Here is a 26,345-nt window from a genome sequence, read left to right as displayed (position 1 = left end):
TGTTTATAATCTATTCTAGGTCTCAACCTAGCAGAACATAAACCCCAAGAGGACAGGGATCTTTGTTTTATCCACTGCTGTCTCACGTGCCTAGAAAGTGACTGGCACACAGCACACAACAAATGTTTGTTTAATGCCTGCCAGAGCAGGCCAAGAAAATAAAATGATCAGAAGGAGGTGGGCAAATAGTTCCAGGCAATGACAAGAGAAACCTTTGTCCCACCCTATCCTTTGTGGCTGCTGGGTGCAGGGGGCTCGGTGCAATGACGCAACCCCCGCCTGCTAAGCCCTGATCTCCCATCTGGCTGGTGTTAACAATGGTAGACAAACCGCAGAAGTAAAATGGAATGAGGTGGCGGGGGAACAACTAAGATGCAACCAGGATTCATGCGTGACTCAAAAGCTTGTTTTGATGGAGAAGGGTGTCAGGTACGAATAAGGTGTCAAGGAGATCCAGGAGTTGTGGTGGGGAAGACATGGAGCCATAAAGGGGGAGGTGCAGTGAACAAGGTGTCTATAGAGTATTCGCAAAGGAGCTGGCATACTGGAGAAAGAAGACAACGGTTGTGTTCAAGCCTCAGCTGCTGTAGTGGTGTGGCCAGTGGACTGCGGTGTGGAGTGTCTAGGGTACTCTAGAGCAATAATGGGAAAGTTCCTGTGGTGGGAAAAACTTTCCACTTGACAGTATCACCACTAGATACCAAAGGGAAAATGCCTCTGTCCTCAACGTCCTAGTGGGGAAGAAGAAACTGTGGAAGGATAAGGTCACGCAAGCAGAGCAGGCCAAGAAAATAAAATGATCAGAAGGAGGTGGGCAAGGGCATATACTGTGCCCAGGACCAGGAACTACTGGCCCAGGAGGCAGGAGATGTGGGCACAGGCTGTGATGGGAATCAAGCCAGTTCAGAACAGGTTGAGCTACTCCTTACACTCAGGTTTGAGTAGAAGAGTGAGGGATCTGTTTCTAAGTAAGGTAGATAAATTATTGTCTGGTTAGTTGAGGGACAGAAATATGAATGGACTCCTTAGGCACCAGGAGCCAGTACAACAGAAGAAGGCAAAGATGTAGCAGTGGCCAGACTGGTGCTTTCAATTGTCTGTAGCACTCAGCCAAGACCAAGGACAGAGCACGGTAACTCTGCAGTCCTGGTGGGGCTGGTGTTGGGCCTCCTGCTACCTGCTCTAAGCGATAAACACCCCTCAGTCCCCACAGCCAGCTGTCTTCTCCAAAGTAGGAGGCTGAAGATCCTCAAGGGGAATACAGGCAGACCTGGGGCGGCGGCGGCGGCGGTGGCGGAGGGTGGGGGGGAAGCATAAGGCAAGCAAGGGGCCTTTCCTCTACAGATGTTCTCAAGTATTTCCATAAAAATCGCAAAGTATGCCTGCAGGCACTGGCATTCGGCAGAGCTGTTTAAGACACCCCTGCAGCAAGGAAATTGAACTAAGAGCAGCACAGGCATTCCTGGTGCTGGGAACCATGACCACAAAAGGCTGCCCAGGGTCTGAGTGCTTTGAGCCAGGTGGGAGGGGATCTGCCCTAAGGACATAAGGCATGCTGGCCATGCCCTAGCAGCCTGGTCACCGTAACTTTCCTCTTCACAGAGCAGGGAGTTAGGACATGGAGGTGAGAATTGAACCCAGCTCAAATTAATAGTCACATGGACCCAAGTACCTGCTCACTATGGCCTCACGGGTGCCTCCATCTCTTCCTAGGCAGAGAGGGCAGGAAGAGGTGGCAATTACATTTTCTTTGTCCAGAAAACTGGCAGGTGTGGTGGGGTTGAGCCCTCTGAGTTACCATCTGAACCAGACAGCTCCAGGAAGTCCCTTCCTTCCCTGGAACCAGCAGGGCAGGCGATGTGGGAGTTATTAATTCTTTATTAGGATTCAGGTTTCAAACAAGGTAGAAGGCAGTGGCAAGAGGGGTTCAGGTAGGGGGATGATGAGGGAACACCAGACTTGGCTAGTTGGGCCACTGCCAGAAGCCAAATGGGAACCCTGGGCTGGAAGGGGTGTGGAGAGGGATGGACAAGGGGCCAGCCTAGAGGAGCAGACGGGGTCAGCGGATGGTGTATCGGACATAGGGAACCTCGACATCCTCGCCGCTCTCGTCGTTACAGCACAGCTCAAGCACCAGCGCCCGCACGTGGCGGCCCAGCTTTCGCTTCGACACACGGCTCACAATCTCTGTCATCCTGGGGATAAGGGGATGGGAGTATAGGGTCAGGAGGGCAGAAAGCAAGAGAGGACGGGCAGGTAGGTGGGGGCAGTGAACTGGAGTGGGACAGCTGGACGTTGAAGCTCCCCAACCCATACAGGGCCTCCCCTAGCCTGGCCAGTGTCCAACTCACGGCTGATCCAACCGTTCCTTGAGCTTGGCAGCTGGCATGAAGAAGGAATACAGCATGGACACGCCCTGGGACAGCATGGTGATCTCTAATTTGTGCTCAGTCTGGAGAGGGAGGGGGAACAGCAGGGTCATGGAGGTGGACAGGCCAGCAAGTCACCTTGCACACCTCACCCCCCGAGGTGGGGTGACAGAGTGAGGGAGGGGCCTTACCTTAAAATAGTCAAGGAACTGTTTGAGGGTCATCTCCTCACCATTAGGCTGCAGCCCTTGTACCTCAAAGCGATCCCACAATGTCCACTCTTGGTTATAGTACTGCAAGACAAAGAGGGGAGTGTAAGATGGAGACCATCCCAGAGGGTCCAGCCCCCATCTGGCTCCATCCCCCTCACCCCCATGCAGACATGTTCAGTCAGATCACAACCCTCTTTTGTTCGAAATCCTCTTGTGGCTCCTATCTCACCCTAAGCAATGAAATTCTGTTTTCTTTTCATCTCCTACCCTCCTCAATCTCACACTCACTCTGGGGACTTTGAATTCCTCCAACTTGCCAGGCACACCCCTATCTTGGTACCCTTGCAAGAACTGGTCCCTCTGCCTGGAATGTGTCCCCACTTGCCACCAAGCCTGCATGGTTTGTCCCCTCACATCCTCCAAGTCTGATCTCAAATGTCATCTTTTCAGCAAGGCCTTTTCTGACCATCCCACACAAAATCTCAAACACATCCCCTCGCCCCCTGGTATTCTCAAGTCCTCTTTATCTTTTTTTTTTGAGACAGAGTCTCGCTCTGTCACCCAGGCTGGAGCGCAATGGCGCCATCTTGGCTCACTGCAACCTCTGCCTCCCAGGTTCAAGTGATTCTCCTGCCTCAGCCTCCTGAGTAGCTGGGACTACAGGTGCCTACCACCACGCCCGGCTAATTTTTTGTATTTTTAGTAGAGACAGGGTTTCATCATGTTGGCCAGGCTGGTCTCGAACTCCTGACTTCAGGTGATCCATGTGCCTCGGCCTCCCAAAGTGCTGGGATTACAGGCGTGAGCCACCGCGCCCGGCCTCTTTTTATCCTTTTTTGATTCCAAAGTCATTTAATAGGTTATTTATATAATCTACTTGAGGAACGTAACTTAGAAGAGTACCTGCACACAAAAGGTGCTCAATAAATATTTGAGTGAATTCATGAATGAAGCAAGCAAAGCACTTAAGTGTAGGAAGCGTCCAATAAATTTTGGCTGCCATTATTGTGTAGTTACCAATAATCTCCCAGGGCACAATTCAAATATCCCATCTTTTCACACGTACTCAAACAATGTGATTAATGAATAAATGAAAAAGGATACACAAAAAGGGTAGGTACACAGACAGAAATCCTCACCTGGTGACAGGGTATGACGTGAATTAGAACCAGATCTACACAGATACACCCCACCCAAACCCTGCTTCGGATGCAGGCCCCCACCTGGTGACGTGGTGCGGCAAGGGGTTCAGAGAAACCAAAGAAAGGCAGGGCCAAGTTGAGGAAACCATTCTTGTAGGAGTCAAGCTGTCGGTGCCCCTGTACAACCTTGTACAGCTCCAGACACACAAGGCCAACCACGGCTGCTGTGGTCGTGGCAATGGCTGGGATGATCTTCCCTGCAATCAGCTTGCTCTGAGAGACAGGAAGGGACAAAAGAAGGTGGTAGTTAAGTACAAGAGCCTCAGAGTCTACAGAGGGGCTAAGTGTGGGTAACTCAAACATGGAGGAGGGTGGAATATCAGGTCTAGATTCCCCTCACCTTGTGCCGGTCTGCAGGAGGAATGTCATAGTTTTCTGCCCGGAGGTTGGATGCAGCCACGATGAAATCCATATGAAAGTTGCTGTCATCATCCTGTTTTGAGTGGGGAGGGTGTGAAGGCAGTGGGGAGAGGATCAGATAAAGAAGATGTGTATCCTCCACTGCAGCTGCCCCCTAGACTCTCCCGGATCACAAAGGGATGGCTGGGAACACCTACTCATTCAGAGCCACGTCACAGGCCCACAATCTGATCCCCACAAAGGCCCGGGGCTGGCTCCAGATACTCCTGTTTTCTCCAGCCTGTCTATGCTTTGCCCATCCTCCTTCCCTGTCCTGAGCCCCCACCCCGTACCTTCTCAAAGTCAATGGGGTACATCTTGAATCCAGGGAGCTTGTCTGGGCTGGGCAGAGTGGCTTTGAGCTCCTCTAGACGACTGTCATCTGCATGAAGAAAGGGACACTGTCAGTCCTTTAGATCCCAGGCTAAGGTCTGAGGTGGAAATGGGAGCCCAGGGCGAGGCAAAAGGTATTTAGGTAGAAAAAGGATTTGGAAAGGAGAGACATCCTGGGAGAGAAAAGGGGCAAGGAGGAGAGGTAGAGCAGAGCAGAATACAAACCTGAAAAACACAGAGAAAGAGCTGAGGCTATCAAGAACGATCTCTCTAGAGACACTAAGGAACAGAAATGAAAATGTTAGGAGAAAGTGGAGATGGAGAGATCAAGATGGGAGACGTAAAGATCTTGGGAAGAATGATGTAGAGCAAGATGGGAACACAGAGGATACAGGGAGGAAAAGGGGAGTAAAAAAGATATATGGAGGGGAAGTTGGGGGGAATATACGGATGTGGACATAGAGGAAAAATATGGGGGGAGATGGAGAAGATATAAAAGGGGGAGAGTGGGGGGCAAGTGGGAGGAGAAAGATGGAGGAAATATATGAAGGTGATGAGAGATATGGAAAGAAAGACTGGAAGACATACATAAAGGAACATGAAGGAGTAGATATTTCAGAAGGAAGATGGGGACCATGGAAGGGGAAATGGGAGGAGATCTATGGAGAGGAAGACGGGGGAGATATAAGGAAGGTAAATGTGGGGGGCGTTACAGAGCTACAGAAGCATCATATACAGAAGGGAGGGGTGGTGAAAAAATATGCAGATGGGGTGGGGTGGGGGTGTCAGTAAACCGCAGCCCCAAACTATGGAGGGTGAAGATGCACAGAGAAACATGGGGGTAGATGTACAGATGTGGGCGGATCTGGAAGGAGACAAGGCAGGAAGGTATCAAGGGAGAGAGGACCGCTGGTAGAAATCATACCTCCTAGATGAACAGATCAAGAAGAAACAGAAGAAAGAACAAAACTAAGGGAAATACACAGAGCAAGAGTAAAACAGCAAGTTCTCCTGAGGGCCAGATAGTGGGGAGGAGGAGGAGGAGGGAGGGAGATAATTTGCCCCAACCGACCCTCTTCATGTCAAAGGGAGACTCAAAGGAAGGTGTGGGTAAACCTCAGGCCTGGGGTCACAAAGCAGAGCAGAACCAGGGGTAGAGGACTGGTGGGGAGGCTGGACTAGGCCGGGGACATGTGGGGGTGACTCCTGGCCAACTGGCCAAACACCCTCACCAACAGAGGCATTGGCGCTCTGCAGCTCCTGGTCAGAAACATGGATCTTGACGCCAGACTTGGGGGTGAATTCGGGGACCTGCACAGACTGCAGGAGTGTGGCCACAGCAGCTCGGTCCTGAGAGCCTGTCAGCCCGTAGGTCTGGGCAAACAGGTTGGCAGCAGCCATCACATAGTCCAGATGCAGGGGCTAGGAGAAGGCAGGGCAGGGAAGGGTGAGCACATCAGCCCTCGAGTGGGGAGCCGTCACCTCCTTCCCACCTATTCACCCTCCATCTGACCCCAGAAGACCCTAGAGAGGAGACTTACGTTGTTGACATCAAAGGTGAGCGGGTGTGGACAGCGTTTGGGCCCAGACCAGAACGGGGCTCCCGAGCTTGTGAGCTAAGGGATGGAGAGATTTTTGAGAACAGGACCTGAGAGTGAAGGCCTGACAATCTTCACGCTTCACCTAGGCCCCAGAGGTGCCCCCAATTCACTATCTTGGGTTGGGCACTCGATAGGGACTGGAGCCAATCACAAAATACCCCAACTGTAGGGTCCCACAGGTTGAACCAGAGATCTGGCTGAGAGAACAATTACCAATCCCTGGGTAGCCATTTTGTGCTAGACAGCCCATCATTTAACAAACTCTCATGGATTACCAGGCATTGTACTAACTTCATATTAATAAATACCAGTTAATCGTCCCCAAACCCCCCATGAGATAGATCACTATTATTTCTACTTCACAGACGAGGAAACTGAGGTACAGAGAGAAGTTACGTGATTTGCCTAAGTTCAAGTAGAGTTTGGATTTGAACCCATATTGATTCCTGTGCTCTTAACTCCAGAATTTCTCCCCAATAATCCCTACAGCCCTGACTGAGAATCAGGTATGACGCAGCCCACACCACAGTCAAGGGAAACAGCAACCAAGCCTCTTTGCTCAAAGGAACTAGGGTGAGGAAAAAGCAGGTCAGGGTCAATCACTCTTCTCAGATCCCCATGCCTCAGGGCACCTGCCACAGCCGGACTCCGCAGTGGCAGGACCCACACTGCAGGCTCCCATTTCAGGGAAACACATTCTGCCAAATGGACCCAACAACTGGGCATTACCTGGTCAGGAGGGAAGTTGTGCAGCAGCTGCCGGATGTTGTTCGAGTACTGGGTGTGCCAGTGGTGGCAGGCCCAGGTCACGCAGTCAGCCCAGGTCTGTGGTCGCTGCAGCACCAGGCTGCGCTGCACAGCCTCCAGCACCTCCAAGGGCTGGGTGCCTGCCAGCCGCAGTGTTCGCTCCACAAACTTGGGGTCTCTGTCAGGAATCGAAGAGGACAGAGGATAGGATTACATGTCAGCCTCAGGAGTGGGCTCCAGAGCAATCTTACTTTCTCCATGGAAAACCAGTCCCGACCCCAAACAACATGAGGCCCGAACAGCCACTCATTCATGTGAAAAGTGTGCCTGGTGCCAAGTGTTACTGTGATGAGGAAAGCAGGCGGGATGCCTTGGCTGGTGGACAGGGACAGGGCAAGAGGGCACTCGAGTTACTCACGTGAGGTACTGGTTGACATTTTCTGCTGGCTGCTTGAAGAGGCCTTCAAACTCATCCCGAGCCCACTGCAGACAGAGCAAACAGATTACATGTGGCCACAGTTGACAAAATGGGTTTCCGCAGGCATTATTAGAAGGACCATCAGTGAATAAAGCAAGTACAAGGCGCACAGCTACTCTGGAAGTGGGGAAGCTCTCCAGCCTTCCCCATTCCCCCACCTCAATTGAAAAACCAGGCCAGGCGCAGTGTCTCACACTTGTAATCCCAGCACTTTGGGAGGCTAAGGCAGATGGATCACCTGAGGTCAAGGGTTCGAGACCAGCCTGACCAACATGGTGAAACCCCATCTCTACTAAAAATACAAAAATTAGCTGGGCGTGGTGGCAGATGCCTGTAATCCCAGCTACTCGGGAGGCTGAGGCAGGAGAATCTCTTGAACCCGGGAGGTGGAGGTTGCATTGAGCCGAGATCATGCCATTGCACTCCAGCCTGGGTGACAGAGCAAGACTCCATCTCAAAAAAAAAAAGAAAAGAAAAACCAATGAACTAGATTTGGGCAGTGGTTACAATAGTGCTGTGTATGTGGAAAACTGTTTTGTTTTGTTGTTTGAGACAAAGTCTCACACTGTCATCCAAGCTGGAGTGCAGCAATGCAATCACGGCTCTCAGCAGCCTTGACCTCCCAGGTTGAAACGATCCTCCCACCTCAGCCTCCTGAGTAGCTGGGACCGCAGGCACATGCCACCACACCCAGCTAATTTTTAATATTTGTTGTAGAGACAGGGTCTTGCTGTGTTGCCCAGGCTGGTCTTGAACTCCTGGGCTCAAACAAACCTCACTCCTTGGCCTCCTGAGTGCTGAGATTATAGGTGTCAGCTGCCATGCCCAGCCTAAAAATGTATTAAGATCTGAGTGCCAGGCGAGGTGGCTCACGCCTGTATTCCCAGCACTTTGGAAGGCTGAGGCAGGAGAATCGCTTGAACCTGGGAGGCGGAGGTTGCAGTGAGCCGAGACCGCGCCACTGCACTCTAACCTGGGCAACATGAACAAAACTCCACCTCAAAAAAAAAAAAAAAAAAAAAAAAATCTGTGTACCTTATTCTAGATATGTTATGCCTCCATAAAAAATAAAAACTTCAATTAAGTATATCTTACCACAGTTTTTTAAAAAAGAAAAAACTCAGACCAAACCAACAATGATCCCTATCCAGGCCCTGAGGACTTGGCAGAAAACAAGACAGAGGCCAGACACAGCGGCTTACACACGTAATCCCAGCACTTCTGGAGGCTGAGGCAGGTGGATCACTTGAGCCCAGGAGTTTACAACCAGCCTGGTCAACGTAACGGGCATGCATGCATGCACACACACACACACACGTACACACAGGCACTTTCCAGGAGTTGAAGGTTGCAGTGAGCTATGATTGTGCCAATACACTTCAGCCTGAGTGGCAGAATGAGACCTGTCTCAAAAAATAAAATAGCAAACAAGACAGAGGTTCTGGCCTCTTGAGAATTCCTAGGACAGTTCGCAGTCATTAGCAAGGTAGTTTGGAGTGTACAGATGTTAGAAATTCAGGTTCAGATTCCAGCTGTGCCACGTATTACCTAGTTTTGTGACTTCAGGCACACAAGATAACATCTTTACCTCTGTGCCTTGTCTCTAAAACAGGTGTTACAACAGTGATACCTACTTCATGGGGTTGCTAGGAAGAAATGAGCAAATACATATGTATTTAAAGCTTGGTTAAAACAGTGCCAGGCACACAGTAAATGCCAAGTGGTTCACAATAGTCCTGTGAGGTAGATGCCGTCATTCCCATTTTACAGAACAGGAATCTGAGGCACAGTGAGGTTAAGTTCAAGGTTACACATGACCTAGTAAGACTGAGGTGGGTGCACAAATACAAACGTACCCACTCTGGAACTGCAGTGTCAGAAAGGAGAAAGTGACAGATGGAACTGTTTTTTGTTTTTTTTTTTCCCTTCCCTATTTTGTTCCCACCCTCATACTCCTACTATTCTAAATGGTTTGGCCTCAAAACACTGCACTAAAAATTATTCTGACAGCACAATGGTAATCCCTAGGTTCTGTTTCTTGGCCCAGGTGGTAGTCACCTATGTGTTCACTTTGTAAAACTTCAGCTAGATCAAGCTTGTCTAACCTGTGGCCCATATGCAGCCCAGGATGACTCTGAATGCTGCCCAACACAAATTTGTAAATTTTCTTAAGACATTATGAGATTTATGCACGGACCTTTTTTTCTTTTATTTTTTCAGCTCATCAGCTATCGTTAGTATTAGTATATTTTATGTGTGGCCCAAGACAATTCTTCTTCCAATGTGGCCCAGGGAAGCCAAATGATTAGACACCCCTGAGCTAGATAATATATGCACTGTTCTGTAGATACATGCACCATACACACAGAATCATCCTGACAAACCAGCTGTTAAACTCATTTTGAGTAACAGCTGGGTAAAACCTGAATATGAACCATTAGAGACAAATAAATAACTGGAAGAGATGGTAAGAATGATTGTTAATTTTGTTGAGCATGAAAATGATGTTTCTGTTAGACAGAAGTAGTTCTCAATTGGGAGTGATGTGGCATCCCGGGGACATCTGGCAATGTCTGGAGACATTTTTAGATGTCATGATGGAGGGAGAGTGCTATTGGCATCTAGTGGGCAGAGGTCAGGAATGCTAAGAAACATCCTACAGTGCACAGGGCATCCCCTCTCCCATGACAAATAAATAACCAGCCCCAAATGTCAGTAGTGCTGAAGCTAAGAAACCCTGTTCTACAGCAACATATCCTCACTTGGCAGAGGCACTGAAATAGTAGGGAGTAAAGGGTTGTGATGTCTGTGACACATTTAAGCACAAAAAAGAAAAATCTACATAAATCTAAGAAGAAAATGTGGCAAAACATTAAGAATTGTTAAATTTAGGTGAGGAATGGTATTTGAGTATTCATCATAATATTCTTAATATTTGTCTATGTGTTAAAAAAAAATCAAAATAAAAGTGAAAAAAGAATGAGTCATTCTAGAAACCTAGGCTGCCTGGTGGGAAGTGAGGGAGGGAGGTTTGGAGAAAAGGCACATCTTACACTTAGGCATGCAACATCTGAAGGCAAGGCAAGGGCCTGGGGGCGAAGAGGCAGCAGCCTGGCCAGATGCCTGGCCTCTTTCCCTTCTCCCACAGCTTATCACCTGCAGGGTGTGCTCGATGGCATTAGGGAAGTTCTTCAGGGTACAGATGGGGATGGACTTCTCAGGTGGGTCCTGGCTGGAACTGTACGACTCTGTCAGGAAGGGGATCACCACCTGCACATTGCCTTTGGTGCCCAGTGTGCCTGACTCCAGCAGTGGCTTCCGGTAGTAGACACAGCGGCGGTCCATGTACATGCCTGTGGGGAGGACAAAGTGAGAGCCAGGAAAGGAACATCAGGAGAGGACAGAAAGACAGACACCCCTCTTGGTATATACACACTGAAACACACACAACTTTGCCCTTGACCACCTCACCCGCCTCCAAACTCACGGGCATCCACGTTGTCCAGGGCATTGGCCACGCCATCTAGGTTTTGGAAAAAATCGTCATCATAGATGCGCTCCGTGTCAGGACCCACACGGTTCTGGTGGCTTGTCACCCGGATATGTGGATTCATTTGGCGCACAGCTGCAGCAGCCGTGTCAGACTTTAACTTCTAAAGGGTTAAGAAAGTGCAGTTCCAGGGTGGGGATGCGGGAACAGAGCTCACTTATTTGTGCATTCACCCAACAAACATCTTTATTTTTTTTGAGACAGGGTCTCTTTCCATCACACAGGCTGGAATGCAGTGGCATGATCACGGCTCACTGCAGCCTCAACTTCCCAGGCTCCAGCGATCCTCCCACCTCAGCCTCCCGAGTAGCTGGGACCACAGGTGTGTGCCACCATGCGTGGCTAATTTTTGTATTTTTGGTAGAGACAGGGTTTTGTCATGCTGCCCAGGCTGGTCTTGAACTCCTGAGCTCAAAGACCTTGGCCCCACAAAGAGCTGGGATTACAGGCGTGAGCCACTGCACCTGGCCCAAACATCTATATAAAGGGCTGTCTGCCTGAGACTGATTTATTTAATGCTGGGCAAGACACAGGCCCTGAGTTAGGAGGCTAGCAGGAGAGACGGTCTGTGACAATGCCACATGGCCAGGATGATGATGCATGTGGCAGGGGCTCAGTGTAAAGGGAAGCTGTGGACAGGAACAGACTGGAGACAATGGGCCAGACATCTGTTCTTTCATCTAACACCTACTATTTTTCAGGTAATAGCACCCAGGATTGATGCAGAGTCCCCCAACCACCACCAGGATGCTGGCACACAGACAAGCAGGATCCTTTCAAAGCCCAAACTGGGCCACGTCCCTCCTCTGCTCAGAATCCTCCCCTGGATCCCACCTCCACTTACCGTAAAATGAGTTGGCTCCCTGACCCCTCCCACCTCAGGATCTTTACGTAGGCTCTTCCACAGCAGAGGGCGCTCTAGTCCCTCATATCCTTGAGGTCTTTGCAGAACTCAGGCCTTCCTTAACCATTGTCATCAATACTACAAACCATTCTCCCTGACTTCCCTTGTCTGGTTTTAGTTGTTTCCTTTGAGAAGCACTCATCACCAACATTAACTATATACCTCACGATCGTATCGTGTCTATTGTTTGCTGTCCGTTCCCCTCTCCCTCCAGGAATCTTGTTTTATTCCTTGGTATATCCCCAATACCTAAAACAGTACCTCAATAACTATCTGGTGAATAAATGAAATAAATGAAAGGGGGAATAAATCCTGGGTAAGCAAAAATGACATTGTTCCTTACAGAAGGCTTCTCAGAGAAGCCTGCATAACCAACCCAGTTTCCATATGTGCAGAGAAGTGTAAGCCTAGGAGACTGAAACTACAACCCTTGGAAAGGCCTGCTTCCAAGGTCGGCCCCTTGGCTGGTGCCCACCACTCCCCACCTGGTATCAGTGGTTCACTGTGCCTAAACTGTTCATGCAAACAATACAGTTTATGCTGAACACCTTTTCTTCTGGGAGTCTGGAAATTTTGGTACGTGCCAGGCAGGGGGCGCCTACATGACCAGCCCCAAGTAAAAGAGATGGTGCTGACTCTAACAAGCTTCCCTGGTTGGCAACATTTCATGTCTTGTTACACTTTGTTGCTGTTATTTCTGTAGTTACTGTTGCTACTGGGGAAATAAAGGCCGCCTTGTTTAACTCCCGCTGGGAGAAGACTCCTAGAAACTTGCACCCGGCTCCCCCCAGACTTCATCCCACCAGCCTTTTCCCTTTGCTGATTTTGGTCTGTATCCTTTTGCTGTAATAAATCGTAGCCACAAGAATGACTATATGCTGAGTCCTGCTCTTGGTGAATTGAGCTTGAGAGTGGTTTTGAGGACCCCAGACACACCGTCCCAACCAGCACTAAAAAGAGGTCAAGGCAAAAAAAAAAAGATACAGAAGCTGAGGGAAAGAAAGTCCAAAAAGAAGGGCTTCTGGCAGAGGCAGAAAGATCTCTGACAGAAAGAATGGGAACAAGAAAAAGGAGGGGCGAGGTGTGGTGGCTCACGCCTGTAATTCCAGCACTTTGGGAGGCTAAAGCAGGCAGATCACCTGAGGTCGGGAATCCGAGACCAGCCTGACCAACGTGGAGAAACCCTGTCTCTACTTAAAATGCAAAATCAGCCGGGCGTGGTGGTGCATGCCTGTAGTCCCAGCTACTCAGGAGGCTGAGGCAGGAGAATCGCTTGAACCCAGGAGGCAAAGGTTGCAGTGGGCCAGAGATCATGCCACTGCACTACAGCCTGGGCAACAAGAGCGAAACTCCGTCTCAAAAAAAAAAAGAAAAAGGAGGAAAGTGAGACGACAAAGCCCCACCACCTCCTACCCTACTCACCGTGACATCCCAGGGCCGGAAAAGAAACTGTCGATTCAGATTTGACTTCTCAATGGTGTCCATGTCTGTAACGATGATTTCTCCACCCTCCCCGCAGCCCAGCCCAATCATGGCAAAGTTCTTGAGCAGCTCACAGCCAATGGCCCCCGCACCCACCTAAGAGGCAACCAAGAAGACAGGCAGAGGCTGGTCAGGGTGATGCAGGTTAGTGTGAAGCTACCCATTACCCCTCACTCCCCAGAGAGATGGGGAGAGGGGCTAACACCACATCTTCAGGTTGCAGGACTCTAAGAAATGACACGCAGTCATGTAAGGAGGCACCAGAGGGGGAAACGAGGGATGCACTGGGCTTCCCTTCAAGATAAGGAGAATGGCAAAGGGAATGCGCCACCGGTTGCATTGAGATGCTGAAGGAAGCCCCAGGGGAGATGGCCAGAGGCCAAGGTGAGGGAAGCAGACATCCAAGGGGACCACTCACCAGGAAATACTTCTGCTTGCCCAGCTTCTCTTGCAGGTCTGAGCCAAACACAGCCACTTGCCCGTCATAACGGTTCTGGCGCTAAGGAATGCAAAGGGAGGAGGGTTAGAGAGAGGCCTCCCCAGAAATGTCCCCAATGATGCCCTCCCCACAGGTCCCACCCACATACCTGGAGGCATTTGTCCTCTGTGAGAACCTCTTTGTCCTCAGGGAGACACTCAAGGGCATCAAAGTATAGCCACTGCATGATGGGCATGAACTTCCCGGAGCAGGCCTGGAGAGGGGAGGGGAGAGAGGGGGTGGTCAGTGGTTAACAGGGGTCTGACACAGACAGAGAGCAAGTGACAGAGTCAGGGAGGCACCTGGCCCACCCCAATCCTGCCTCTCCCCACCCGTGCTGACCTTCATGACTTCCTGGGCAGCCAGGCCCCCAATGAAGGCGTTTATGGGTGCCAGATCCCCAGCAGCCACATATGCCAGCTTCCGGATGAGGTCCTCGTCCAGGTTCTCTTGCTGCACTGCTGGCAGGGCTCGAGCATTCACAGCCTGTGCTAAGGCTACCAGTTCTGCTGCGTCCTCCTGGTGGGCCAGAAAGAACCAAGAAAGGATCTGTCAGGCCACAGTGAGGGCAGGGAGTGTGGACAGGCAGAGAGGCATGGTGGGCCTTCAGTGCCCATGTCTGCGCTGGCTGGCTCGCCCACCCACCCACCTCATTGCGGGGCCGAGGTGGCCGGCCATGCTGAGCACAGAACTGGTGCAGGGCCTGGAAGCCAATGTGCAGCTGGGCAGGGCGAGAAAACTTGGCGAAGTCCGTCATCACAAAGTCAGGTTCTGCCAGTGAGGCCACCAAGGATTTCTGTGGCGGGGGAAGGGGGAGGTCATCAGAACCAGAAGAGAGGAATGGAGAACTAGGGAATGCCTAGAACCACCCCCACAGCCCACTGCTCCCATCGACACACTCACAAAGCTAATCTTCTTAGGTACTTTGACCTGACTGACAATGCCTCCACGGATGTAGTCGGAGAAGTTGGAGGTGTCACAGATGCTAAAGGTATAAGGACCTACAGAGGGCAGGAAGACAGCTGTCAGTCTACCCATTCTCCCTAAAATCCACAACCCCTGCAAGATAATGAACCTCCTGCCCTGACTCAGCTCAGTCATCAGAAACTGTCTCCCCTCTGCTCCAGGCTCTACTTGGACATCAGAAACCATCTCTCCTGTGCCCCAGACCCAGCTCAGACCCCGTGAGAGCCTGTGTCCCTGGCTCCAAGTCTACACGGGAAGACCTTCTCTGCTTCCTATCCAAATCAGCTCACACACAAGCAGATCCTCTGATCTGCCCTGTCCAAACACCAGAGACCTTTTCCCCACTCAGCTCAGATACCAGGGACACATTCTCCCAGGAACAGCTCAAACACAGTACCTCTCCCCCATGCCCACCAGCTCTTATTGGACCCCACGGGATTGTAGTTCATCTCAAACACCAGGATGTGTCTCCCCAACTCTGAACCAAGGGCCATGTCTCCTCCCTTCAACTCCCCGGCCAGAACCCAGGAACATATCTTCTAGTTCCCCTCTGCTTCCCCCATGGTCCCAGCTCACCCAGGACTTTGATCTCCATGGGCTGATTTCCGTTGAGTTCAACCATGCCCTGTACTTCTGAAAAGGAGACAAAGTCCCCGCTTTCAAACCCGTGTCGGGCCTCATCCAGGCAGGTAACTACACCGGGGTTGTCCTGGTTAAAGGAAGAGTGAGTCTCAGAAACAGGCCCAGGGTACCAAGAGCAGACAGGAAGGACTACCGCAGCCCACCTGCCTGCCAGGAACCCTAGGGCTGGTGTCCTTACCTTGGTAACCATAGAAACCATAGCACTGAGTGGCTGCTCCCCATTGGAATCTGTGAGGATCATTTCCTCTCCAAAGTCACAGAAGAGCTGCCTGTAGAGGGAAGCAATAGGGCTGGTGCCCGTGTCCCACGCACATACAGGCCCCATGGGTCCCTCAAGATGTAGTGAAAACTTGCTGAGCAAACTCAGCCTATCACTGCTGGGATGTAAGATGGTACTTGTGCCACATGGGGAGAGATGAACACACAGAACCCAAAACCTGGGTAGCTGAGAAGGGATGAGGGCAGGGAGAGCCTAGAGGTCTTGGCCCGGGCGTGGTAGGAGTTGGGAGAAAAGGGGACGGGGAGGCAGGTGGGCTGCCACTCACCCAAACAGGCCCCGCGTGTCTGCCACCACCAGCTTGATGCCACGGTTGTGACAGAACTCACCCACTCGCAGCTGGTCCTCCAGGGGGGTGTTGGTGAGCACCACCACCTGTGGAGAGATGGAGGCTCAGGCTCAGCACTGGGGTGACGGGGAAAAAATGGAGGGCTGGTGTGGAGGACTCAGGCAGTCCTCAAGGCAGACACATCCAGGCTTTGCTGGGTCAGCCTCTTTCACAAACACATAGCACCTACTGTGCATCAGACTCTGTGGGGGTCGAAAATGAACCCCTGGACTATACCAGGAAAGGTGAAGAGGTAGCTGGGAGGACAGAGTTTGGAGAAGAGCTGACTCATTTATTTGACAAACACCCGCTGCTGTCTGCCTGCCATGCCCTGTGAGACATTGGAGTAAAACTCTGTCTCCAGCCAAAGTCTGAGCTCACTCCTACCACACCCACCTGCTTCCAATTCTCAAGACAACGCCTGCTCCGCCATGATCTTTGGGATTTTGCTCTCTGCCTGAATGTCCATCCTTCCCCACCAGGGTGAGCTCCTACTCCTCCATCAGGATTTAACTGCAGTGCCCTGGCAACCTGGGATACCCCAGGGCCGACTCTCAGCTTCCAGAGCACCTCTTTCCGGCCTGGACTTTTTAATTAACAAACACCCATCCAGTCCTTATATGCCAGCTGCAATTCCACGTGTTTAACCCTCACAAAAAGTACATGAAGTCAGTGCTGCTACCACGCACTGACTACAAACAGGAAAACTAAAGTACAGGAGATGAAGCAACCTACTTGAAGTCACACTACCAAGGCTGGAGGCCTGCAGCAAGGCAGTATGGCTCCAGTCTGTGCCCACAACCACTATGCTGTACTGTCTGTACACATCTTCCCCACTTGAAAAGGCAGGGCCAGACCGGGTGTGGTGGCTCGCACCTGTAATCCCAGCACTTTGGGAGGCCGAGGCGGGCGGATCACAAGGTCAGGAGATCGAGACCACCCTGGCTAACACAGTGAAACCCCGTCTCTACTAAAAATACAAAAAAAAAATTAGCCAGGCGTGGTGGCGGGCGCCTGTAGTCCCAGCTACTCGGGAGGCTGAGGCAGGAGAATGGCGTGAACCCCGGAGGTGTAGCTTGCAGTGAGCCGAGATCGCGCCACTGCACTCCAGCTTGGGCAACAGAGCAAGACTCCGTCTCAAAAAAAAAGAAGAAAAGAAAAGGCAGGGCCAGGGGCTAACTGCTGCCTGCATACTCTAGTCCCCCAGCACAAAACTTGGCATTCAGGCCGACCCATTAAATCAATACTGAACACTACTGAACAAACCAGAGATGGGCTCTGAGAGAACTGGGCAGAAGGCTGGATGGTACCCCCAAGATACCTGGAAACCACTAAGGAAGTCCTCAACGAGGGGTCCAGTGTAGGCAGTGACAGGCACATAGCTGTTGAGCTCAGCGAGGCGGGGCTGTGATACCTCGGCCCGGTTTTTACCGATGTCCTCCTCCCGCAGGTAGAACTGTAAGGGTGTGCAGTAGGGAAAAAGATGAAATGGCTGTGGCACCGGGAACAGTGGTGCCCCGGGAAAGGGGAAAGGGGGAAGGGTACTAGGAAGAGGTACCTGGGAGGAAAGATCAGCCCACTGGGCAGTGCCCTGGTCATGTAGGGTAACAGCCTTGACCCCACCAAGGATGATGTTCTTAGCGATCTCCACGCCCAGGCCCCGCAGGCCTGATACCAGGACACTGGATGTCTGGAGCCGCTTCATTGCCTCATGGCCCAACACATACCTGCCAGGTTAGGGGGTACTCTAGGTCAGGGCCTGCCCCACCCAACCCTATCCTCTCAATGTCCCATTCCACACCCCTCAGCCCGGCCTTGGCCCACTTACAGCTGCCGGGAATAAAGGCCCTCGTCTATGTCTGCTTCACTGCCGTTCTTGGCCATTCCCTAAGGATAGAGGGAAAGAACAAGTTTAGGGAGACACACAGGAGTGGAGCATGGATAGACAGACAGTGATACAAAAGACTTTCCCACCCACCACCTCGTCTGCCAGTCTCCACGGAGAGGACACTCACGTTGGTTGGCACCGAGGGCACTTCAGACAACACGGACTGGGCAGGGGAGCAGTTAGAACCCGGCTTTGGATCAGGCCCGGACACGCGACGTTTCTTGGACAGCGGCGAGCTGGACATCTGGAGGAAAAAAAGAAGGTCAGAGGTGACCCTGGGGCACATGGGTACCGTTTTTCTGTTTGTTAGTAGCAACTGTGGGGGAAGGGAAGACTTAAGTATTAGTACCCCCATTTTACAGCAAAGAGGGGACAGGCACAGAAAGGTGAGGACTTGCCCAGGGTAACACAGCTGTCAGACCTAAGATCTGAACCCAGGTGGTCTAATTTGCAAATCCACACTGCTGACCACTAAGCCATTTGCTTCTTCCCAGCCCAGGATAATGAGGGAGAGACTCCAATCCTGGAGTGAAAGGAACGACAAGAATGTACTTGTGCCGAGGTCCAGGTCAGGGGAAGGATGTGGATTCAGGACAGACCTGGTTTCAAATCTTGAGCCTGCCACACACTAACAGTAATAATTAACCGCCACAGGCCTCAGTTTTCTCACCTGTGAAACAGGGGTGATAATACCACTTACCTTCCCCATGGGGTTATCGAGATGATAAATAACACAGAGCATAGAACCTGGCACAAAGTAGGTAGGCAGTAACAAGCAGCCATTCTCCTCTCCCTTAATCCCAGGGACGGCAGCGGGAGCGGGGAGTGCAGGAGGGAAGTGAGGCTTGGACATCCATCAGGGTGGCATGATGGCAGGAGCGGTAACTTGCTGAGAACCCAGTCCCCAGAGGGGCTCAGGGAGGTAAGTTTTATAAAGCCCAACCCTGCCCCCAGCTTTGGGAGGGGAAAACCGACACAGACCAATAAAAGAGGTTGCAGAAAGAGAGAAAACAAACACATCCCAAGCCTCATCTGCGTGCGGAGTCCCTTAAACAGGTTAACCACAATGATAAATGAGTATTAGATTTATCAGGAGTCCTCCCTGTGCCAGATGCCATAGTAAGCACTTCTCTAAACCTCGTCTCACTCTGTCCTCAAGGTACTCCTGTGGGGTTTGGACTGCTATCAATAATACCCCCAACTTTAAAATGAAGGAAAAAAATTTACTCAGGGACGTTTGGTGACCAAGGTTCCCACACACTAGCTGAGCTGGGACCAGACCAGGATCTGCTGACTCTGAAGCCCAAGCTGCTTCCTCGTGTTATCACGTTTCATCCCCTCCATGACCCTGACCCAGCAAGGCAGAGTTTAGCGTCCTTGCCGGACAAATGAGAAGTAACTTGCCCAGGGTCACCTGCTAGGTCCCAGAGACAGAACAATACAGCCTGCTGTGGAAGTGAAATCTGGTGACTGGGTCCACATGCTGGAGATGGGAGGACCCAGAGTCACTTCCCCTCACCCCAAGTGCTCCTCTAGGCACTGAGTCTTCTGTTCACACAAGTCCTCCCACACTGAGACTTATGACACTAAGTATCCCAGTGTACCTAAGATTCCATCTTGGCACTTGTCACTAGCACCAACCACAATGACAAGAGCTCCCTACTATCTACCAAGAGCATACTGCGTGTCAATCAAAGAGGAAAGGGCTTTGTCTAATCTTAACAATCCCCATGACCCAGATAACCCTATGCCCAAATCACAAATGAGAAAACAAAGGCTCAGAGAACCCCATTCACTCGCCCAGAGGCATGCAGCTGGTGGGGGACTGCTTGCCAAATGCCCCGGGCTCAGGGCCCAGTCCAGAGGGCTAAGGAATGGGAGATGAGGGGAGGCAGGAGGCTAGCTGGAGCCCCTGAGATAGCCAGGTGAATTGCTTAGAATGCTAAGAGCCAACCTGGGTAGCAAGAGGCTTGGTGAGTTAGTAGAGACAAAGGTGAACCATATTTTCCATTTACTGACTCTCTGACTGACCTGGGGTAGAGATCTCATTTCCTCTGAGCCTCATTTTCTCCAAAAGCTGGGACAAACGAAACTGTCTTCAAGGGGCTGCTGGCAGGGTTAAAGAAGCCAAGGTCTGTGGTCAGAACTCACTGACCTGAGGATGTGAGTTCTTCCCTGGGCACGTGTAGTGGCCTCCATTACTTAGTTATCTCCTTGCCTTGTCATTGGTCAGTTTGTTTGGGACACGCCATTTCCTCACTCCATAAATTAGAGATGATCCAGGGCCAGAGAGCACTTTAATATCTGGACATTTCACCTCTGGATCCCTAGTGCAGGCAGCAAGAGTCTAAGAAGTTTCAGATGATTGTTCAAGTGGATTTCGACTGCAAAGGTTTGGAACAGCCCTGTCTCAAGGCAAGCAGGAGTCTGGGACAGAAACTCTGGAGAGGAGCTAAAGATCCCCCCACCCCCAGCAGAAAAACAATCTACACCCTTCCTACCTCAACATTTGCTCAGGCCCCCACCATAACATATACACTGTAAACTGTTTGGCAAAGCTGAGCTGCGGCTCAGTTTCTAAACATACCTGAGTCTCCAAACTGAAGATTTTCAAGCGTAAGCATTCTCTATTCCCAAACCAGAGGGTTTGAGGGAGGAGTCTTGGAGGTGTGAGAGGAGGCAGGTTAGCAGGATGGAGAAGCTAGGGCATAGAGAAGGGGGGCTGGAGCATGTCAAGCTTTCTGGGAGGGGTTAACTGAGAAGTCCATGGGAACGTGAGAGGAGAATCAGCAAGTGGGTGTCTAAGAGCAAGGAGGCTCTGAGACAAATGGGAAAGGAGATGTTAGAAGTCCTGGGAGGGAAGGGACTAGGCTAGCATATTAGGAAAAGACTCAAATTCGGATCTCTGGAAAAGGCTCTTTTGGAGAAATGCTGAAAAATTGCAGTGGAGGCCCCCCGAGGCTGCAAGGAGGTAGGAGGACAGTTGCTGGGCCCCATGGAAGCTGCAAAGGGAATGGGTGGGGGATTCTAGAGTCTGAGGAGGCAGCAGGAAGATGTTGGGGTCTGGGGGGAGGGGTAGCCTCCATCAGGAGGATGTTGAGGCTCTGGAGGTCTCTGGAGACAGATACTGGTAGCAGAGAGAAATCTTTAACCAAAAATAATAGATAGGGACATGCAAGAGGAGAGCTGTATCTGACATTCCTACTACAGAGTCCCAGGAGGCTGTGAGGGTGGATGGTGAGGGGCTGGGAGAGGTTTCTAATGGAACACAAAGGCCCTGTGTCAATCTCTGACAGGACATGCTAGGTATCACAGCTGCTCTGAGGGGGTGGAAAAGGGAAGCTGGGCCCAGATAGTTCAGGCCTTAAAAAGGTTAGTAAGCAAACACTGGCTAGGTCCCCAAGTGGGGTTGGGTTTCTCTGACCAATTATGTAGGACCCCATGGAGGCGCTGAAGGTAGATGCTGAGAAGAGGGTTTTCTACTGCGGTAGAAAACAAGAGGACCATGTCCAGGCGCGGTGGCTCACGCCTGCAATGCCAGCACTTTGGGAGGCCGAGGCAGGTGGATCACCTGAGGTCAGGAGTTCAAGACCAGCCTGGGCAATATGGTGAAACCCCATCTCTACTAAAAATACAAAAAATTAGCCAGGCATGGTGGCACATGCCTGTAGTCCCAGCTACTCAGGAGGCTGAGGCAGGAGAATCGCTTGAACCCAGGAGGTGGAGGTTGCAGTGAGCCGAGATGGCGCCACTGCACTCCAGCCTGGACGACATAGTGAAACAGTTCTGTCTCGGAAAAAAAAAAAAAGAAAAAGAAAACAAGAGGGCCTGTGGGGGGAAGGGACATCTGACAATGATCCTGGGGTCCAAAGAGGCTGAAAGCAGAAGCTGAAAACCCCTGACTGCAGACGTTAGGGACCTTGAAAGGATCTGAGGGCAGATTCTGAGGCCTGATGTGAGGATAAGGGATCTGTGAAAAAAGCAGCTAGAACCCAGGTTGGTTTTTGAAGGCAGAGGCTGGGTCCAGGGTGGGGTTGGGGAGGCGAGTCTCTGATGGAAGGGGCTAGAAGCCAACCGGGTCTGCAAGAGCAGATGTTCGCAGGGGCTCTTTGATGGAGGATTATGTATCCAAACAGTTCCTCCCTGGTATCTGGTGCACTGGAAGGCTCTGGGGGTTCAAGGTGCCTGATGGGGAAGATGCTGAGGCCTCTCAGTAGTCTCTGAATACTGGAAGTATAAAAAGCGAGAAATTCCGTAAAAGTAGAGAAAGTGTCAAAGGACAGAGTCTAGGAATTGAAGAGTCTCTCAAGGCAGATGCTAAGAGGGGTCTCTAAGTAGAAATACTGGGCAGAATCTCTGATGGAAGACGCTAGGGCCAGGGTGGGGTTAGGAGACCTGAGGTGTGGCAAAGAGGGGTCCCCGACACAAAGGCCAGGCCCAAATGGCCTTTCACAGGGTCTAGTGCCCCTGGAAGCTCTGAGCGCGCCTAGCATGTGTGTGGGATGGGGGTCTGAAGGAAAATGCTAAAAAGGACTCTCTTACAGAGATAAAGGGCCTATGGACCCCTTCGAGATCTAGCCCGTCTTGGAAGCCTTGAGGGCAAATACTGAGAGGCTAGGAAGTGTCTCAAAGGAGATTCTGGGGCAGGTCTTTAATGGCATTCAGTGGTGAGGAGCTCTGATCAGCAATGCTGATCCCCGTAAATCTCTACTGTAGACTGGGGAGAGTTCTGATCTGAGATACAAGGTTCGGGACAGAGTCAGGTCCCAGACTAGAGATGCTGGGCGTGAGTCTCTAAAAGCACATCCTGGGGGTCCGACTCCAAGGTCAGATTTTGCAACCAGAGGGAGCCGGAGTGGTCCTGGCCGGGAAAAGTCGGCCCCGCCCCAGGATCCGCTCCCCCTCCCTACTCCGCTGATTCCTGGCTCCCGAGTCACCGCGGCCCGCCCCGACAGCAGCGTGGCTCAGGCCCCTCCAGTGCCTCCCCGAAACCCCTGCCCAGGGCGAGGCGCAGTGAAAGGACGTTTTTTACCAATGCCGGTTCCCCGGGTCGCGCCGCCGCCAACTCCTCAAGGAGCCGAAGCCAAGCCCGGCCGCCACCCTCCTCCTTCTCCTCCTCCCCGCCGCCTGGACCGCCTAGAATCGCCGCTGCCGCCTTCTCCTCCCCCGGCCGTTGTGGTTGTGGTTGTCCCTGCCACCTCCTTACAGCCGAGCCTCCGACACAAGATGGCGGACGCTGAGCCTGGGGCAGGAACAAAACCTTGGGCCCCACCCCCAGAAACCCGGATGCAAGCGGGCCGCGCCTACTTATGAATCATGCATAAAGTTCCCTACCCCGTTGCGATTCATTCGGTTAGAAGTGGAACAGTACCACCTGGTGGACATTGTGGCAGTAACAACGAAAACAGGTAAAACAGAGGCCACGCCTCATGGAATGTGAATAATGAATGAATTGTTGCAGCCAGGCTGTCAAGGAAGTGAAGAAAAACCGTTAAGGCCATGCTTCCTGATTATAAGTTATGCATGAAGTTGAGTGATTGGTAGACTAACAACCAGCAACCAGAAAGCAGATGTTAAAACATGGAAGCCACACACCCCCCATTCATGAATAATGATGATCTTGCAGGGGCCCGGAAGCCAAGGAGACCCAGGCCACAACTTACTTATGAATAATGCATGAGGCCCAGTGAGTTGGAATAAAAGGGGCACGCCCGCCTATTGCTGCATCTAATACACTGTAAGCAGGGAAATGGGGCTGCTGCAGGGAAAACACACTCTCCCAGGTCCTGAATAATGAATTATGCTGCTGCAGTAGCTCAACCTGGAAACTCAGAGAGGTCAAGAAAGGTTCCACCCAATTTATGAATTATGCATAAGGCGAAGAAACACCCAAGACTGCCCTGCCCAGCAAATAGGGATTACGATGCCATAGCCAAGGCAAAGTGAGCACGCCTTCCTGTTCATGAATAATGAAAGATGTCACTGCAGTGCCACCAGAAAACCCAGGGGAAGTGTACTCCCTGCCCCCGCCTCCCCTCTCCACGCCTCCCTCCATTCTCCCCGCCTCAGGAACAAGGGCTGCCTTGGTCCAATCAAACCCAAACTCACTACATGTCTTTGGCAGGTGCCTCAGTTTCCACAACTGTAAAATGAGGATAGTAATAGAGCCCATCCACCTCACAGAGATGTGTTATTATGAAAATCAGATCACGCCTGTAATCCCAGCACTTTAGGAGGACGAGGCGGGTGGATCACCTGAGGTCAGGAATTCGAGACCAGCCTGGCCAAGATGGTGAAACCCTGTCTCTACTAAAAATACAAAAATTAGCTGGGCATAGTGGCGGGCGCCTGTAATCCCAGCTACTGGGGAGGCTGAGGCAGGAGAATCGCTTGAACTCGGGAAGCAGAGGTTGCAGTCAGCCGAGATCGTGCCATTGCACTCCAGCTTGGGCGACAAGAGAGAAACTCCATCTCAAACAAAAGAAAATCAGAGACTATAAATTATGGGATGAGCCTTAGAACATTGCTGGCACAAGGCACTGTTAAATTTTTAAAATATTATATATTAATATAAAGGTAATATATTAAGATATGTAAATATATATTTACATTAATATAAAATTAGTTATGAATACTCAGCCACTACAGAAACCCCCAACTTGGGCCACTGCTTCCCCATTCATAAAATAGGAATAACAGCAACTTACCTTGCGATGGAGTTTAAATGAAGAAATAAGTAGAAAGGGCTTAGACCAGTCCCTGGCACACGCTAAGTGTTATATTAGTAGTAGTAGTACTATTAAATGGCAGCGCAGGGGAATGGGGAGGGGAGACATTATGGCATCTGGTTAAGACTACAGATTGCGGAACTAGACCTCAATTTGAATCCCGGCCCAGCCACTCACTGATTGTGTGACCTTAGGCAAATTACTTAGCCTTCCTGTGTCCCAGTTTCCTTATCTATAAAGTGGGGGTAATAATGACCTACCTCCTAGGATTGTCGTGAAGATTAAATGCGCTAAGTAGCTAAACGAGTGTAAGCTAATCTTATCATTATCCTCATACCCATTATTCAGGCTTACAAAACGATTTGCCAAAGATCACACAACTGGAAAGGATCGATGGGATTTGAATCCAGAGCCTCGGCTGATTATCTGGGATTACCAGGCCATAAGAAATGAACAATGTAGGAGGCCTCATCCCTTCGCTAGACGCCAGGTTTTAACTCTGGTACCTGCAAGGGAAAGCTAACCGCGGATCATGCAGATAAAGCTGCAAAAGCCACGCTCCTCATGAATTAAGCACGGAACCCCTAGAAAAGCCACTGAAAACTCAGGTTGCTACTTAACTTTTGAGAATCAATGAACTCGTTTGCGCGGCAGACGGCAGACTTCAGAACGCCCCTTCAGCACGTCCCTTCGGCACGCTGATCCGCCCCTCGTGAATAATTCACAAGCCGATAACCTTCAGCGGACCAGGTGCGAAAGAGGCAAAAAACTGCCTTCTACCACAGCCCCACTTCATTATGAATAATGAATAAAGGCCGGGTGGCGCCGCGTCAGCTCAGGGAGAGCTGGGCTCCGGTGTCCCTTCCCTAGCCTGAGCTGGGAGGCTCCTCTCCCTAGAAACATCTGGGCCCCCGACGTGTCCAGTCTCGCAGTTCTGAGCCTCCAGGCGCGGGGAGGACCTCATCACAGAACCAGAGGTCACAAAGGCCTGACACCTCCACAATGCCACGTCGGTCCCGATTGTTCTGTCACCAGGACCCCGTCCTGAAACAAGCCCTCCCCCAGTCCCGCCTTGACTTTAGTAACCTCAAACTTTGCTTCTCCCCTTGAAGAACAACCCAAATCCTACTCCACGGACAAGGGTGCCCATACACGGACCCTAAGAATCTCCCCAAAGCCCCCCAAACCCTGCCTCCGAGGGGTGCTCCCCGAAACAGACTCCCAAATCCCACCCCGAAGTCCCCAAACGGCACCCCTTAAGGGTCTCCTCAAAAGCAAACGCCCCCTAAATATCACCCCGGGCCCGGAGGCTCCAAATACGCCCATGAGGGGTTTCCCCGAAGTTGGGATTAGGGAAGCACCCTCCTCCAAATGCTGTCCAGAGGCTTGGGGGCACGATGCTCCAGCTCACCCCCTGTGCCGGGCGGAAGCCTCGCCTTCCTGCCAAAGATGAGCTGAAGCCACGGGGCAACGGAAGAGCAAACCACCTCCGTCGTACAAGAGAAGCCAGAGTTTGCGCGGAGCTCGGAAGCGCGGGGCCTTGGAGAGCCCCGGGTCTGGGATGTACCACAGATGCTTTGCTAGAGGGGCGTCAGTCCCTGCTCCTGCGTGGCTGGTGCCCGTTTCAGACCCAGATGACCCTACAGGTTGTGGTACGGCCCAAATGCGCGCGGCATGCTGGGGGTGGTAGTTCTGTCTGGCCAGTGCCTGGTGCACGTGGTGGGCACCAGCGTCCAGAATATGGGAAAATGTAAGCCTGGG

General features: G+C 51.4%; 1 protein-coding gene across 7 annotated transcripts; it reads right to left on the bottom strand.

The window, feature by feature from the left end:
• Window positions 1-1,860: 1,860 nt before the first annotated feature.
• UBA1 (ubiquitin like modifier activating enzyme 1) lies at window positions 1,861-26,147 on the bottom strand. 7 transcript variants are annotated; one of them, XM_063660522.1, is made up of 28 exons: window positions 22,889-23,104; window positions 20,444-22,083; window positions 19,888-19,965; window positions 17,984-18,100; window positions 17,797-17,855; window positions 17,527-17,695; window positions 17,290-17,424; window positions 15,909-16,015; window positions 15,542-15,632; window positions 15,298-15,430; window positions 14,659-14,756; window positions 14,405-14,551; window positions 14,098-14,274; window positions 13,865-13,969; window positions 13,696-13,776; window positions 13,218-13,373; window positions 10,829-10,994; window positions 10,498-10,694; window positions 7,282-7,346; window positions 6,846-7,041; window positions 6,057-6,131; window positions 5,748-5,937; window positions 4,476-4,564; window positions 4,124-4,216; window positions 3,805-3,996; window positions 2,561-2,662; window positions 2,352-2,452; window positions 1,861-2,195 (listed from the first exon to the last, which is right to left on the bottom strand). In XM_063660522.1, exons 3-28 carry the CDS (start codon window positions 19,903-19,905, stop codon window positions 2,060-2,062), a joined length of 3,195 nt encoding a protein of 1,064 aa, XP_063516592.1. In that variant the 5' UTR covers window positions 19,906-19,965; window positions 20,444-22,083; window positions 22,889-23,104; the 3' UTR covers window positions 1,861-2,059. The 7 variants fall into 7 exon arrangements, with proteins under 7 accessions (XP_063516592.1, XP_063516591.1, XP_054326935.1 ...); XM_063660521.1 differs by lacking the exon at window positions 20,444-22,083 and having other exon boundaries at window positions 19,888-19,962; window positions 22,889-23,112; XM_054470960.2 differs by lacking the exon at window positions 20,444-22,083 and having other exon boundaries at window positions 22,889-23,106.
• Window positions 26,148-26,345: the final 198 nt, after the last annotated feature.

The sequence above is a fragment of the Pongo pygmaeus genome, chromosome X (assembly GCF_028885625.2).
Source record: "Pongo pygmaeus isolate AG05252 chromosome X, NHGRI_mPonPyg2-v2.0_pri, whole genome shotgun sequence".
NCBI classification, from domain to species: Eukaryota; Metazoa; Chordata; class Mammalia; order Primates; family Hominidae; genus Pongo; species Pongo pygmaeus.
Note: the sequence above shows the minus strand (reverse complement) of the source record. Positions and strands in the feature narration are given on the sequence as shown.

Coding starts and splice junctions, on each gene's coding strand:
- UBA1 (XM_054470962.1), bottom strand. CDS start 18,709: ATGTCCAAGCCTCACTTCCCTCCTGCACTCCCCGCTCCCGCTGCCGTC. Junction 15,633..15,908: donor GACACGCGGGGCCTGTTTGG/GTGAGTGGCAGC, acceptor TTCCCTCTACAG/GCAGCTCTTCTGTGACTTTG. Junction 14,552..14,658: donor TACCTAAGAAGATTAGCTTT/GTGAGTGTGTCG, acceptor CCCCCGCCACAG/AAATCCTTGGTGGCCTCACT.